General features: G+C 38.9%; 1 protein-coding gene across 5 annotated transcripts in view; it reads left to right on the forward strand.

Annotated features, from left to right (window-relative positions):
- Positions 1-17,827, forward strand: part of SENP7 (SUMO specific peptidase 7) — a 74,841-nt gene that overhangs the window by 13,300 nt on the left and 43,714 nt on the right. For all 5 annotated transcript variants that reach the window (XM_075118426.1, XM_048816388.2, XM_048816406.2 and 2 more), the window contains exons 4-6: positions 287-384; positions 11,691-11,888; positions 13,404-13,601. In XM_075118426.1, coding sequence (XP_074974527.1) covers positions 287-384; positions 11,691-11,888; positions 13,404-13,601 — 494 coding nt within the window. The remainder of the gene's footprint in view (positions 1-286; positions 385-11,690; positions 11,889-13,403; positions 13,602-17,827) is intronic.

Here is a 17,827-nt window from a genome sequence, read left to right on the forward strand (position 1 = left end):
TCCTGCACAAACAGTCACATTTCTTAGGGAAAGGGCAGATTTGAGACTTAGTTGGTGGTATTCATAAAAATGCTGGAAATCATACTGATTTCAATACTTTATATTCTTTGAACTGAATGTCTAGTTTTCTTTGCTGCTGGTCTTTTATACTATGTAAGCAGTTATGTTGTTTCAAGCTCTGTCCTTCTCCTCACTCTTCCATCTATCCTTACCTCTTCCCCATACATTAACCGTCATTTAATTTTTAAAATGTCTTCATTATTAGACCTTTTTTTTAAATTCCCAGTGGAAATTAAGGACAAGAAATCAAGAGCCTTATCCAAAGTGGAAAAAACAAAGGGACTTTGACAGACCCAGCTTCATTGACGAAGGATCAACAATTGGGTAAGATGTCTCACATCAAAACTAGCTCATTTTACAGTATAGTGTTTTACCTATTCTGAGTGTTATAAACCTTTCTTGAAGACAGGTATCCTTATTTTCCACACAATTATTAGGGCCATACAAATGCTACTTTCATAGCTGTTTAGAAAGCCCAAATTGAGATTAATGGCTAGAATGTGTTTATATAGTAATCGTATAGTATTACAAGTAAGGCTGTCAATTAATTGTAGTTAACTCACGCAATTAACTCAAAAAAATGAATCGCGATTAAAAAAATGAATCTCAATTAATCGCACTGTTAAACAATAGAATACCAACTGAAATTTATTAAATATTTTTTGATGTTTTTCTAAATTTTCAAGTATATTGATTTCAATTACAACACAGAATACAAATTGTACAGTGCTCACTTTATATTTTTTATTACAAATATTAGCCATGTAAAAATGATAAAAGAAATAGTATTTTTCAGTTCACCTCATACAAGTACTGTAGTGCAATCTCTTTATTGTGAAGGTGTAACTTATAAATGTAGATTTTTTTTTTTTGTTCCATAACTGCACTCAAAAACAAAACAGTGTAAAACTTTAGAGCCTACAATTGCACTAAATCCTACTTCTTGTTCAGCCAGTCTCTAGGACAAACAAGTTTGTTTACATTTACGGGAGATATTGCTGCCTGCTTCTTATTTACAATGTCACCTGAAAGTAAGAACAGGCATTCACATGGCACTGTTGTAGCCAGCGTTGCAAGATACTTACATGCCAGATATGCTAAGCATTTATATGCTCCTTCATGCTTCGGCCGCTATTCCAGAGGACATGCTTCCATGCTGATGATGCTCGTTTAAAAAAAAATGCATTAATTATATTTGTGACTGAACTCCTTGGGGGAGAATTGTATGTCTCCTGTTCTGTTTTAACCGCATTCTGCCGTATATTTCATGTTATAGCAGTCTCAGATGATGACCCAGCACATGTTTGTTTTAAGAACTCTTTCACAGCAGATTTGACAAAATGCAAGGTACTAATGTGAGATTTCTAAAGATAGCTGCAGTACTCGACCCAAGGTTTAAGAATCTGAACTGCTGTCCAAAATCTGAGAGGGCTGAGGTGTGGAGCACGCTTTCAGAAGTCTTAAAAGAGCAACACTCAGATGCGGAAACTACAGAACCTGAACCACTAAAAAAGAAAATCAGCCTTCTGCTGGTGGCATCTGACTCATGATGATGATAATGAACATGTCGGTCCACTCTGCTTTGGATCGTTATTGACCAGACCCCGTCATCAGCATGGACACATGTCCTCTGGAATGGTGGTTAAAGCATAAAGGGACATATGAATCTTTAACGCGTCTGGCACGTAAATATCTTGCGACGGCAGCTACAACAGTGCCATGCGAACGCGTGTTCTCGCTTTCAGGGGACGTGAACAAGAAGTGGGCAGCATTATCTCCTGCATATTTTAACCAAACTTGTTTGTCTGAGCGATTGGCCGAAGTAGGATTGAGTGGACTTGTAGGCTCTAAAGTTTTATGTTGTTTGTTTTTTGAATGCTGTTATTTTTTATAAATTCAGCTTTCATGATAAAGAGATTGCACTACAGTACTTGTATTACGTGAATTGAAAAATGCTATTTCTTTTGTTTTTTACGGTGCAAATATTTGTAATAAACAAATATAAAGTGAGCACTGTACACATGGTATTTTGTGGTGTAATTAAATCAATTTATTTGAAAATGTAGAAAACATCCAAAAATATTTAAATAAATGGTATTCTCTTATTGTTTAACAGCGCGATTAATTGCAATTCATTTTTTTAATTGCTTAACAGCCCTAATTACAAGCTTTACTTTGTTGTAAGATTTCTCACAAGGTTGGTTGGCTGGCAGCATCAAACTAGGAATACAAATCTAACAGGTAATTGAGGCCTTGTCTACACTATGGGGGTAAGTTGTAGCTGGAGTTAGTGTAGCTTAGGTTGACGTACTGCAGTGTCACCACTGTGCTGTGTCAATGGGGGAGACTCTCCCATCAACTTACCTTACTCTTCTCATTCCGGTGGACTACCGGAGTCAACTGAAGAGCGCTCTGCAGTCGATTTAGCAGGTCTTCACTAGACCGGCTAAATCAACCCCTACTGCACTGATTGCATCAGCGTAGATCCCAGGTAAGTTTATACATGGCCTAAGTAAGTAAGATCTATGGCCTGTGTTATGCAGGAGGTTAGACTAGATGATCAACTGGTTCTTTCTGGCTTTATCATCTGTGAATCTGTGCCAGTTAAATTATTTGAGATCCTTAGAAGAAGACTGTTATTCTTTAAGTACAAATTATTATTTCAGCGCTTGCTGCCCTTCTGGGTTTTTTTTTTTCCCAAATCAGTTTCCAGATCACCTTTCAAATATATACATCACTATGGGATCTCTGAAAGATCATAAATAAGTTGGTTTTGTCAGCTGTCACAGGAAAACAAAGCCAACCAACATGATTAGCAGTACATACTGAGAAGTTAGATACAAGCATGTTCTCAGACCTCTTAAGTGAGTGAATGTGTGAGGTGGTGTGATTTACAGAATCTTTGTACTGATAACCTTTTTTGTCATTGGTATCTTTTGGCTTGCCTCAGAGGTTAGTCGTGAATTGTATAGAAAACATCTAGTCTGTAGCAACTGGATAGTTATGTATGTTAAAGAACATGTTTGAGAAATCACATGCGGAAGCAATAAGAGTATTTGACAAAGCTAAATGTTAAGAGTTCTTAATTTCTGTCACGAGGACTGAATCTAAGTATTTTGATTTCATGGTGCAGTTAAATCTACATAATTTAAACAATTAGATAATTACAGTTGTTTCTAGTTTGTGAATTGCAGAATTAGGATAATTCTCTATCTCATGGTTGGTATTTAGAATAAACTCATTTATGAAGTGGTTTCTTGGAAGGAAAAGATTCTAGAAGAGCAAACTTTTGAAGAAGCTACAGTTTAAGGAAATGCTTAATGTAAAGTATGTCAGATGATTCTGCACCTTGTACTCAATGTGTAAGTGACCACAAAGGTTTCTTTGGTGATCAGTTAGCCCTGCATTTATGTACAGTAACTCCTCACTTAATGTTGTAGTTATGTTCCTGAAAAATGCTACTTAAGCGAAACGATGTTAAGCTAATCCAATTTCCCCATGAGAATTAATGTAAATGGGGGAGGTTAGGTTCCAGTGAAATTTTTTTCGCGAGACAAAAGACATCTCATATATATACACTCTCCCTCCCTCCCCTCCCACACAGTGTTTAAAACTTATAAACCATTTAATACTGTACACAGCAATGATGATTGTGAAGCTTGGTTGAGGTGGTGGAGTCAGAGGGTAGGATATTTCCCAGGGAGTGCCTTACTGCTAAATGTTGAACTGGCACTGGGCTGAGCCTTCAAGGGTTAACACGTTGTTAATGTAGCCTCACGCTCTACAAGGCAGCATGAATGGAGGGAGGGGAGACAGCATGGCAGAGAGAGACAGAGACACACACCTTGTGTGAGAGAGAGAGATGCACATTGCCCTTTAAGTGACCCTACTCTAAGTACATTGCCTTTTTAAGTAGATCAGCAAGTTGAGACAGCAGCTGCTGCCAGCAAGCTCCCTCCATCCTCAACCTTGTCCCCCTTTGCCCCTCCCTCCATTCCAGCCTGCTCTGTGAAGATGGGGGTCAGGAGCCGAAGGAGAGGGACACCCTGACATTAGCACCCCCTTCCCTCCCCCCCTTGCACAGCAAGCAGGAGGCTCTGGGGAGCAGCTCCAGGGCAGAGGGCAGGAGCAGCACATGGCAGTGGGGAGAGGGACAGCTGAACTGCCCAGCAAGCCCCCACCCACTAGGTCCAATGGGCTGCTCTTCCTGCAAGCAGTGGACAAATCAGGCGGCTGCCAAATAACGTTATAAAGGAGCATTGCGCAACTTTAAACGAGCATGTTATCTAATTGATCAGCAACAAAACAGCATTAACTGGGACGACTTTAAGTGAGGAGTTACAGTATTGAATGCTGCAAACTGTTGGAGGTAAGAGGTATGCTTAACAGAAATTCTGATTTAACCTTCCTGCTTCTCCAAAGGCATAAATATCTGCTCTGGCTTTGATGCCCCAGAATGCATCCTTCTTTAACATTAGATCCAAGGGAGCAACTGGCAGGCAATGAAGCTTTTCTATTCCACCCCAGCCAACTTAAAAACTGGAGTTATTGTAATCCTTGTGTTGTGACTTGGTATTCCAGTGGGGATTACTTGCTTCTCTCTGTGATGCCAGATAACATTATTGAGATGTTGCAGGAGACCTTGAACTGGCCATTGTGACTTTGGGAAACTTAAAGAAAATAGATACATTTGGAATCCATTACACAAATTACTTTCACTTGATATTTGAAGTAGAGGTGTATAGTCGTAGAGTTAAATACTTTCCCAAAAAGACACCCTAATGTAAGAGTGGATTAGTAATATAGTGAGGCATCAAATGTTCAGAAGTTAATTTATGCTTTTCCAGAATTTCTTTTAAGGCAGAGTTTGTACAGAAAATTGAGATGTTGAGAACAAAATTAATCAAGGGATACAATAAGAAATTCTTTAATTACATATTCACCAGTGCTAGGAGGCTGGGTAATAAATGAGAGGAATTGCGTATTTAAGAGTATAATCTTGACCTAGTTGGTGGTATATAAACCTGTTGGGAAGATTCTTGTAGTTGAAATGTTAAATAAATGGAATTTAGGAAAGAAGTGGGCAAAAGGGGAGGCGGAATAGCACTCTGTCAAAAATGGTTTTATCTATTTCCTGAGTGACACATCAGACCTCCATTATGCCGGCAATACTAACATGTTCTTGGACTTTTTAAAAATTATAGAGGACAGTTTCCTAACTCAACAAGTTGCTTCAACGCATGGGAATTCTGTATTAGACTTCATCCTGACAGACAGACATTGATCGTAGAACTGGTGGTTGCTTAGTGATGCAAGTGTTTTATGACTTAATTACATTTGTTGTGTGCAAACAGAATAAAGTCTAAGGTAGTAGTATATATTTAGTTCTTTAAAGGGCCAGTTTCATAAAGCTGATAACAATTATGGGCCAAATCAGCTGAAGAAGGAATTTAGATAGAAAGTTGTACATGTCAATTGGGAACTGTTTAATATGCCCAAAATGCCTAATTGAGAAAGAAGGCTATAAAAAACAAAAAACAACCACCAAAAAAACAACCTGTCTTAAAGGAAAAGTTTGGGACAGTTTCCCACCCTGGTCGGGGAAGAGGGGGGTAAAGAGCGCCTATGGGCTCAGTTACCCCTGACCTGGCGCACCTGGCCTGTTGCACATGGAGAGAAATGGCTCCTTAAAAGGGAGGACCAAGCCCAGCCAAGTATGGCACTCAGAAGGAAGTGGAGCAAAAGAACAGAGGTCCCTAGCCCCATAGAACAGAGGCTGCTTACCCAGAAAGCTGCTAAAAATCCTCTGCTGCTTGGATCCTGTGGAGGGATAAAGAGACAGACTTAACTTTTTATTTTCTTTCCCTTTCCCTTTCCCTTGTTCTCGTTTGAGCCCAGGAAGCTCAGCCTGGGCTGCTCAGATACCCAAGAAGATAGCAACCCAGCCTCTTTCATATAGACTATTTGCTTTTTTTCTTTGCGAGGAACAGCAGGGTAAGCCCAGACTGTTCTGTAGGTTGCAGGATTATTTTGTTTGCCTTTTCCTTTTTTTTTGGAGTGCGGTTATACCCAGAAGGTGGGGAGCTGTCTCGTCAAGATTTACAGCTGGGAGACTGCATCCTTCATGCCAAACCGGTGCTACAGTGACATCTACAGCCAGAGAGGGATGTCTGGGATGAGAGAGATACCCACCCTCACCCCATGGGGGAGCCCTTTAGGTACAACCCATGACGGGAAGAGAAAGCAGATTTTACATAAAACAAATGGAAGAAAGGGAAAGTTGATAGCAATGAATATAAATTAGAAGCTAGAAATGTAGAAATTTGATAAGGGAAGTAACAGGACACAAGGAGAAAGCTATGGCTAGCAGAGTTAAGGATAGTAAGTAGTTTTTGAAGTATATTAGGAACAAAAGGAATCTTAACAATGGTATAGGTCCATGCTTAAATGGAAATGGCAGAATTGTCAAGAATTATGCAGAAAAGGCAGAAGTGTTCAATAAATATTTCTGTATTGTATTTGGGGGAAAAAAGCCAGAAAATGTAGTCCTGTCTTACGATAATGAAATGCTTTACATTCCAGTAGTAACTCAGGAGGCTGTTAAAGAGTAGCTACTAAAGTTAAACATTTTAAAATCAGCAAATCCAGATAACTTGCATCCAAATTTTTTAAAAACTGACCAAGGAGCTTTTGAGGCTGTTAATGTTGATTTTTCAGTAAGTCTTGGAACACTAGTGAAATTCCAGAAGACTAGAAGAAAGCTAATATTGTGCCAATGTTTAAAAAGGGTAAGCGGGATGACCTGGGTAATTATAAGCTTGTCAGCCTGACATCGATCCAAGGCAAAATAATGGAATGCTGATATTGGACCTGATTAATAAAGAATTCAGGAGGGTAATTATAAATACCAATTACCATGGATTTATGGCAAATTGATCCTGTCAAACTAACTTGATATCTTTTTTTGGTGAGTTTACAAGATTGACTCATCTAATATAATTAGACTTATGTAGGGCATTGGACTTGGTATCACATGACATTTTGATTAAGAACTAGAACAATAAAAATCAACATGGCACACATTAAATGGATTAACAACTGGATAATTGTTAGGTCTCAAAATGTAATTGTACAGAGGGACTCATCATTAAGCAGGTGTGTATCTTGTTGGGTTCTGCTGTTATTCAGGAGGGACTCTGGTGTAGAGGTGTGAGCAGCAGGATGGAACAAAGATTCCTAGCTTTTCTTCCCAGCAAACGTGTGATCTTCTTTAATTCACTTAACCTCCCTATGCCTCAGTTTATTCATCTATAAAATGGGGAAAATACTAATTTAGTAAGAGTGCTGTAGTTTAATACTTAGAATGCACCACAACCACTAAGTAATCTTCACAGTACCCCAATAAAGCAAATACATTGTATTCCTATTTTACTTATGAGTAAAATAAGACTGAATATGGTCAAGCATCTTGCCCAAGGCTACAGAGGGAGTTCTTGATTCCTAATCCCATTTTCAAACCACTTACCCCTCTTTCGTTGTTAATTGTCATAAACCACTTTCAGATCCTGTAATGAAATAGCACAATTTATTATTACTGTCTGTGCTGTAAAGTTCACTTTACTATTTGTGTACCAGATCAATTAACTTAATTTTTCCTTAAAGCATATATGAGGCTTTTTAAAATAGTTTTTTTACAGAAGGGATACAACTCTTTCAGAGGCAGGTATCAGGACCTGGAACCAGACTTCACTGGCATCCATTTATCAGCACTTGCTCTGGAGTACATAAAATGGGCGCTTTTATTGTTCAAGCTTTTGATTCTTGTCCGCCTAGTTCTCCTTTTGGAAAAATTTTTGTAGAAATACCTGAGTCTCTTGAAAAAGGTGTGTTATGTTTTCCTGTTAGCCTGGCATTGTAAGCATTTCATTGATAAATATGTCAGGATTGGCTGAAGTAGTGACTGCTTTATCACAAAGACTTAACTCCTGTAATCAGTTACTGACAAGCTTACTTGGGAAATGATTCCTTGCTCCCGGTCTGCAAGATTAGTGTGGATGCTTGTTTGCTGCTAAAGTTAACGAATGCAGTGTTGGTTATCTGCCTGCCACATACCTCTCACTTGCACAAAGATGTTTCTATTTATATAAAAGCAGTTCCTCCCATAGTATGTATAATTCTTTAGTCTTCATCTTTCTCACTTTATATATACAAATCTCCATGGGAAGCAATTTCTGCTATTAAAATCAGGATGTGTATTTCACCATGTTCTCAAGATCAACCTCTTTGTACAACCCAGCTTAATTGTTATCCATTTAAAAAAAAGGATAATTCCATCTATTCATGACAAATCATATAGCAAATATATCACTAAAGCGTCTTACGTGAAGTTGCTGTCTTGCATTCCTTGCTGCAGAACCAATTCAGTGCAAAAGAGACTTTAGTCTCATCTAGCAGAGCAAATGCAGCACATAAGAACTGCCATACTGGGTCAGACCATAGGTCCATCTAGCTCACTAGCCTGTCTTCCGACAGTGGCTGATGCCAGGTGCTCCAGAGGGAATGAACAGAACAGGTCATCATCAAGTGATCCATCCCCTGTCACCCTTTCCCAGCTTCTGGCAAACAGAGGCTAGGGACATTCAGAGCATGGCATTGCATCCCTGACCACCCTGGCTAATAGCCTATCCTCTGTGAACTTACCTTGTTCTTTTTTGATCCCTGTTATAGTTTTGGCCTTCACAACATCCCTTGACAAGGAGTTCCACAGGTTGACTGTGCGTTGTGTGAAGAAGTACTTCCTTTTTTTTTTCTTTAACCTGCTGCGTATTAATTTAACTGGGTGATTCCTATTTCTTGCGTCATGTGAAGGAGTAAACAACACTTCCTTATTCACTTTCTCCACACCAGTCAAGATTTTTAGACCTCAACCATTTCCCCCGGTATCACCTCTTTCCAAACTGAAAAATCCCAGTCTTTTTAATCTCTCCATACAGAAGCTGTTCCATACCCCTAATAATTTTTGTTGCCCTTCTCAGTACCTTTTCCAATTCCAATATATCTTTTTTGAGATAGGGTGACCGTCTCTGCACACAATATTCCAGATGTGAGTGTACCATGGATTTATATAGAGGCATTATGATATTGTCTGTCTCATCTATCCCTTTCATAGCATTCTGTAAACTTTTTTTGACTGCTGCTGCACACTGAGTGGATGTTTTCAGAGAACTATCCACAATGACTCCAAGATCTCTTTCTTGAGTCATAATAGATAATTTAGACCCCCATCATTTTGTATGTATAGTTGAGATTGTTTTCCAATGTGCATTACTTTGCATTTATCAACATTGATTTTCATCTGCCATTTTGTTGCCCAGTCACCCAGTTTTGTGAGATCCCTTTGTAAGTCTTCACCATCTGCTTTGTACTTAACTATCTTGAGTAGTTTTGTATCATCTGCAAATTTTGCCACCTCACTGTTTACCCCTTTTTCCAAATCATTTATGACTATGTTGAACAGTACTGGTCCCAGTACAGACCCAGGGGGATATCACTATTTACCTCTCTTCATTGTGGAAACTGGCCATTTATTCCTACCCTTTCCTATCCTTTTCTTCCTATCATTTAAACAGTTACTGATCCATGACCTTCCCTCTTACCCCATGACTGCTTACTTTGCTTTAAGAGCCTTTGGTTAGGGACGTTGTCCAAGGCTTTCTGAAAGTCCAAGTAGGCAGTTTTCATTGGATCTCCCTTGTCCATGTGTTTGTTGACCCCCTCAAAGATTCCAGTAGATTAGTGAGGCATGATTTCCCTTTGCAAAAGCAGTGTTGACTCTTCCCCAAAATACCATGTTCATCTATGTGTCTGGAAATTCTGTTCTTTACTATAGTTTCAACCAATTTGCCTGATACTGAACTTAGGCTTACTTGCCTGTAATTGCGCGTGGAGTCTTTTTTTAAAAAATTGGTGTTACATTAGCTATCCGCCAGTCATCTGGCATAGAGGTTGATTTAAGTGATAGGTTACATACCTCAGTTAGTAGTTCTGCAATTTCATATTTGAGTTCCTTCAGAACTCCTGGGTGAATATCAACTGGTTCTGGAGACTTGTTACTGTTTAATTTATCAATTTGTTCCAAAACCTCTGGCACCTCAGTCTGGGACATTTGCTCAGATTTGTAACCTAAAAAGAATGGCTCAGGTGTGGGAATCTCTCTCACGTCCTCTGCAGTGAAGACTGATACAAAGAATTCATTTAGTTTCTCCACAATGGCCTTATCTTTCTTGAGCACTCCTTTAGCACCTTGATCGTCCAGTGGCCCCAGTGATTGTTTAGCAGGCTTCCTGCTTCTGATGTACTTTAAAAAATTTTTGCTGTTACTTCTTAAGTCTTTGGCTAGTTGCTCTTCAAATTCTTTTTTGGCCGCCTAATTATACTTTTACACTTGATTTTGCCAGAGTTTATGCTCCTTTCTATTTTCCTCAATAGGATTTAACTTCCAGTTTTTAAAGGATGCTTTTTTTTGCCTCTAATGGCTTCTTTTAATTTGTTTAGCCATGGTGGCACTTTTTTGGTCCTCTTACTACAGTATGTTTTTTGCTTTGGGGGTATACATTTAATTTGAGCTTCATTATGGTGTTTTTTAAAAGTTTCCATGCAGCTTGCAGGCATTTCACTTTTGTGTCTGTACCTTTTAATTTCTGTTTAATTAGCTTCCTCATTTTTGTGTAGTTCCCCTTTCTGAAATTAAATGCTGTTGAGGTGGGCTGCTGTGGTGCACTCCCTCCCCCTCCCAGGATGTTTAAAATTAATTATATTATGGTTGCTATTACCAAGTGGTTCAGCTGTATTTACCCATATTCAGATCCTGTGCTCCACTTAGGACTAAATCAAGAATTGCCTCTCCTCTTGTGGGTTCCAGGACTAGCTGCTCCATAAACAGTCGTTTATGGTGTCAAGAAACTTTGTCATGTAGCACAACTCATGTAAGCAACTTTAATAGTAACTTGAACTGACCTTGTAATTTATAATTACATACAATTTCTCAAACATAGGTGGCCAGAAACTTTTAATGTTGGGACATAAAAATCAAGGTGATAATCTGACAAAATATTTGGCTATGGTAATAGCATAATTTTCTTGCAAAACCTCATTTTGAATCTGTGCATGAGCTGCTAAATGCTTTATTGTCCTTAAAGTGTTGCCACAGTATGACCCCCTGTTTTCGCCCTTTGGTACCGTCTGTCTTGAAGATGCTCATATCTACAGTTTAAGTGCAGTTTGAGGTTCTTGTAGCACCAGTTCTGTGAACTTTAATAGAGGTGGTACAGGATGTGTGGAGATTTTGCTGCATTAAAAATTTATCCTGTACATCCATGTGTGTTCGGCTAGTCACTGATGCCAGAATGCAAATTCCTGAAAGGGATGCTGTCACGCAAGAGAATCAGTCTTGACTCTCCATCTGAGCAAAGAGTAATTTTACAAGTCATCAGCTGAGCAAATATACCTCTAGCCGAGATGAAAACTGTTATTGCCGGGATTACAAAGTCCTTAAAGAAACTTTGTTGAATTCATGTACCTTCTCTAGACTTCAGCACTATATTTATTATGTCTTATTGTCTGTATGGCAGGCAACCCAAAGTTATGTTGACGAATGTCCTGAGGACAGAAATAGGAAGAAAATACACACAGAGCCATCTTATTACTGATGCTAATTTATCTGATGTTGACAAGTTGCAATCAGATCGACCACCCTCATCATCCGTTGCCAGCCTAGAGATATTGCAAATATTAAATCCTCCTCTCCAAAGCCTTTTTATATCCAAAAGGTATGTTGTTCAATACTGATTAAGTCTTAACGTCTGGACCTTTGCTTCATTTAACTAAAAATCATAATAATTTGCTTGCAATTGTTTTTTACGGAAAAGTATTCCTTATTACACTGTAGATGTTACCTGTTGTCTTGATCCCAAGCCTTACTCTTGTGAGTGTCGCTTTGGATCATATAATTTGAGTATGCCTGTACCAACCACAGTTTTGTGGAATTTCTGATGAGTTGGTGTCTAGAACTTGATTAATTCTGGTCCAGTTTATTGGACTCTCTGAGATGGGTGTTTTTCATCACTCCGGTGAAAAGAAAACACATTAACATCTAACTGTCCCCCTAGAAGAAGAAATCTACAGTTCTTTCCTCTTCTGATTGTTCTTCTGGATCTGATTTTGACTCTCTTCCAAGTCATACTTCTCATCACAGACCACCTGTGCGCCAGCTCTGCAAACACCAAGGCTCCCTTGAAAAGGACTTTGTACCTCTCAGCAGAACAGGAGTGGAAAGAAAGACATCAGACACCACAACATGCTATGCTGGAAAGTGACCCAGGTGGATCAGTTCACAGAGAGAGAAGACAGAGGGAGGTGTTTCCAGGCCATAGCTAGGAGACCACATCATTCATCCAAATTCAGAAAAGGCTGTGGCTGTACATCATCATCATCTGAAAGAAATCACGATGGGAACTGCAGAGCATAAGCACCAGAGTTTGAGGGAAGAGAGCCATTAGCCAGGCAAAACTGCAAATTGACTGTGATCACACATGTACAAGATAATCAAAGTATTTGACATTTGAACCGCTGATAAAATGCATTTTGTCATCTCTTGATGGTTTTTGATTGACCTAATTTTGGTGCTCATCTCTTCTGACACATGCAGATATTCTTCTCAGCCTCACAATCTCATCTGATATATGTCAGAGTGACACCTGGGATTTGTGACAAAGGACCAGAATTAATTACAGAGTTCGTTACATGCTTTACATATATACTGTTCACCAGCTGATGGCTAGAGCCATGAGTGAATCAGACTGATTGACAATAAGATTTGCTTTATTGGAGACTTCCTGTTCCTAGGAGAATTTTTAAGATCACTCTGTAATTCTATCAGTGTTGAGATTTTGCATGGAAAAGTTATTCTGAGATAAACTTTATGTGAACAGAGAATGATAAATCCTCAGCTGAGATGTCAAAGGCAGTCTAAATGCAACAATATCTAACATACTGTAGCTGAGCTAAAGTTACGTCGGTTTCCCCCTTGTCTCCTCTTGACTACCCAACTTCCAACCCATGGTCTGTGGTCATTGCTCTATGTGTTAGCTGCCTGACATAGATTGTAAGCTTCTTGGTGGAGAGATCTTGTCTTATGTCTGTCAAGGACCATGAACAAAATGGTACTTTGTTAGTAGTAATGATATTTGGTGTTACCAAGCCACTAAGTTACATGAATTCAACCAAAAGTTTCTTTATCTAGATTTCAGTGCAGCATTTATCATTTATTATTATATGTATGGCAGGCAACCCAAAGTTATTTTGAAGAATGTCCTGAGGATGAAAATTGGAAGAAAATACATAAAGAGACAGCTTATAACAGATGCTAATTTATCCGATCCCGACAAGTTGCTATCAGGTCAACCACGCTCATCATCTGTTGCCAACTTGCAGACATGTCACATATTAAGTCCACCTCACCAAAGCCCTTTTATATCTAAAAGGTATGTCCTTCATTATTGCTTTTGCTAGCCGTATGCTGTCTGAAACAACGTAACTTGTCATGAAAAAGATAACTTCTGTTAAACTGTGTTTACGAGAATCTGACTTGAAGCAATAGTTGAATTTCCTGAGTGCAAACTAACATACAGTATTTTCAACAACCCATCATTTTAACATTACATTATTCTCATTCTTGCTACATCTGACATTACTTGGTCACCTTTTGTTGCTAAAAGAACTTAGATTTGGACTAGATCAATGTTTTATGTGTAGATATGATTACAAGGTTCTAATATGACTATGTTGGTTTGAAATTATGTCCAAAACTAATAATTATGTCACTTGCCTGTTGCTGTGATATTTGCTAGCTTGGTTCTAGGTTTTCTTTGACATATGCTCAAAGCACTTGTATATGGTAGTCCTGTTCCTCTTCCTAAATCCATAACTGGTCTCAACCCCATCATCAGTGTGCAGCAAGGACTGCCTCTCTCATTGGTTTAGCTCTCTGTTTTTCCTATTTCCATGTTTACATAGACGTCAGTACAACAGAAATGCTTTGTGTGTGGAATTAGCTGTAGAAATGAAGCTGACTAGGATTACAGAATGTAAGTTTCATTCTGAATTTGCAAAGTGAACTATTCCATCTCTCCTCCTCCTATGCTCGTCTCTCTGCTTAAAAGAAAAACAGCATCAAGAACAAAGGAAAATAAAAGAGGAGGAGGAAATAATGAAATAAAGGTGATGACTACATAGCTGCTGGGAGGTGCGATTAGATAGACATAGATGCACTAGCTCCACAAAAGTTAGCGTCTGAAAATAGCAGCGTGGCGACGGCAGCTCAGGCTAGCCACCAGCATACATTCTTACGTGACCCCCTGAGTATGTACTTGGGTGGCTAGCTCAAGTCAAGCCACCAGTGCCACTGCAGTTAGACTAATGACTCTCCTCCCCATCCTTAAAATCCTGATGCAGACATGAGCGTTTTGCAAGTTAGCATGCAGTACAAACACTTGATTTGAGCTTACAGGGTAGGTGTATTAGGCAGATGTATCCCATTATTCCTTGATCAAGGCACTTCTTTTTTTCAGTCTTCACTGTCTCTTTATAGCCAGGATCATTCCAAGAAACAATGTGAAGTGCTGACTCAGATGAGGCTTGACAAGCTAGTATTAGGCTCTGAATCCACTCTGCTGCTACTTACCCCAGAATGAGACTTAAGAAAACTCTGGGTGTGTTGGATATTAACCACATAGTTGAAGGTGACATACTTGGCCGTATAAATCAGCTCATGCATGTTTTACAACAGCATCTGTAGGGAGTGTGACACTGAATGGAAATGGTGGGATTTATATTCTGCTGTAACTGGATATAATTTTGGAATGACAGTTACGTGTATTCATAGAGAGCAGACTATATGTGAAATTGGGTAGATAGTTCATTGTATTTATAACTGAGAGACGATAGGTAAGTTATACATCTGGAATAGTGAGCATGGACTCGCTCTACCCACTGATAAATATCTAAGGGGCAGCTGCTGTATAGGTTTCACTTTAAGCAGTATATTAGAAAAGGCAGTACAGATATTTTAGTTTTGAAACTGCTAATTGCATCTTTGCACTGTGTAACCCATTCTGATAAGTTTTACAGTTCACAGTGTAGGCAGGGCAACTGCACCTATATTTCCCCCATCGTGGTCCAGCAAGGTTCCAGCTCCCCAACTGTCAAATCTCTTGGGCAAAGACATGTCTCTCTACCTCCTGACCAAGTGTTTTCCAGTCTGCACAGTTCCCTGTCTACACTGTGAATTCCCCAGCAAATCAGTCTGACTAAGCAGGGGCTGCTTTGCCTTCTCTTCAAAGATTATAAACAGTGTAGTTGCCCATACATATACGTTACCATACAGCTTTTCCTAAACATACATGTTTATTCTTAAGGTGAATGATTACAGAGAAAACATATTAAAATAATAAAAGAACCTATACGCATGCTAATAAGAATACCAGAGATCACCCCAACTTTACCAAGGGCTCTGGCAGGTGTACAGTTTTTAAGAATCCACCAAGGGGATTTTCTGTGTTCATAAGTTCATAATAGCTGTTAGATCAGAACAAGCACACCCATGAAAAGATTTGTCCATCCTTTATAGAGACAGGGTCTTTGATCTGGAAATAAGTAATTTGTAGACAATGTGTTTCTCCTTCATAAGTTTAGGTAGGTACTTTCATAACTAATGGAGTTACATTGGCATACACCTCTCCCTAGAGATTTCCTGGGAAACCCACTTAATTTAAATAGTCATTTTGTTTCAAATTGCCCTCTGAAGCTCTCCTAACACTTCCCAGAATTTACTTAACCGTGTCTCCTCCCTAGAGACATTACATACAATCCCACAATAATTCATCAAATTTTCATTTTTAATAGAATGAACTCTTAAGGTACTTAAACTTAATTCAGTAAGGTTTGCCTAGGGTATTGCAGGAATTTGCCATATCTGTCTCAATAAGCATGAGCAAGTGCATGCTTTGTGAAGGCAATGCAGAGTGACAGGTGAAGTGTGTTTAAACTGAGATGAAAGATCTTTAGGCTACCTCTGCTGAAGTTTTTAGATTGGAATGGAGGTGGCTCTATGTTAAAAATTAGTTTATTCAAGCCAAGTGTTAACATGTTTTTTCAATATCTTCTCCAGTTACATTCACTGAAACGAAGTGTTTCAGAAATTGGTTCTCTCAGCTTGCTTTGTAGCAGGGTTTCTTTGTTGCTTGAGGGATTCATTTCTCATATTTGTTTTGTAATAATCTTCTCTGACCCCAGGCATGAAGTAAAAATGTTGGACCTGTTTAATAAGGTATGTTAATAGGAGAAACCAATTTTCAGGAATCAAATGTTACTTTTAATGGTGGTGAGTAAATGCTGATAAGACTGCTTACAAACCTGAGAAGTCTGTCTAAAATGTGTGGTGTAAAAGTAGTAATGCTGAAACATCTTACTAGTGAAATGACAGGTTTCAGAGTAGCAGCCGTGTTAGGGAAGTGACGGTTCTAGACAATCTCTTCAAACACTGCCTGGTAGTTTTGTCCAGGATACCTTTGGGACCTGATTTTCACTAACACAGAGGCCCCTTTACACAGCTCTGGCAGAGTAATAAAGCCTGTATAGTGGATTCCAATACATGTACATCCCCATTAAGGTCCCTTGACATAACCAGAGCAGTGAATAAGGGCCTCAATATATATGAGAATCACACCTTTGGTGTAGAAAAAGTATCCAGTTTTGTACTGTGGATATAAAGGGCCAATAAATATGTATTTTAATTTATAATATTTATATAATGATAATGTTGGAGGCCTTAGCTGGGCTTTTCCATTCTTGCGCCTCTACAGGGCAGTCAGTTAATTATGCCTGCTATTTAACTCAAACATGTAAATAACTGATTTGTATATACTTGTCCAAGTGACTTAGAATTGTGGGTGCAGAAATTTATACCATCTTCTGAAAATCTGCCCCCCAATGTCTGCAGTAGGGAAGCATAATTTTTTAGTGGCAGGAAAAATTTTAATCCACTGTGGGTAGAAAGGCCAGAGATGTCCATTGCAAGTGGTGATAGAGCCTGATCCTGCACCCCATGAGAAGTTCATGGGATTTCTCATGTGAGTAGGTGATGCAGGATCAGACCCCATTTATGAAAAATTCATCAGTACTTTTGAAATGATTGGTATTAGAAAATTGCTTGTAGCACTCAGGGAAAAAAAGCAGAAACCAAGGTACTTGTATTAAATCACTTCTTGCCTCTGAATACACAGCTTTTCCCACACTGATACTGTATAAATAACTTATTTTGTCTTGATACCTGTCCAGGTTGAATGCTTTAAGGTGCAAGGCAATGGAGGATTAAGCCTAGTGTATAAAGTAGCCTTGTAGTTTAGTGGTTCTGGTGCTCACATTAGTGCTGCTTTTCCCTCCAGTTCCGACATGTAATTTAAACTGCAACTTCTTGTCAATTGTATATACAAGATACTACATAGGTAGCTGAACGTGTGTGTGTATTATAGGGGGAGCTGGGAGCAACCCTTATGTTAGTTTCATAATACTATCAACTATAAAATATTCTTGCAACCCATTTTTGAGACACAGCTGCAGCAGTTCACTCTGCTCTGGGAACCCTATGAGTGGACAGTCTCTCTGTGAAGGGGGAGGAGAGAGTTAGACTGAGCTCCTCAAAACAACCCCT

Source organism: Caretta caretta, chromosome 1 (genome assembly GCF_965140235.1).
Source record: "Caretta caretta isolate rCarCar2 chromosome 1, rCarCar1.hap1, whole genome shotgun sequence".
Classification (NCBI taxonomy): Eukaryota; Metazoa; Chordata; order Testudines; family Cheloniidae; genus Caretta; species Caretta caretta.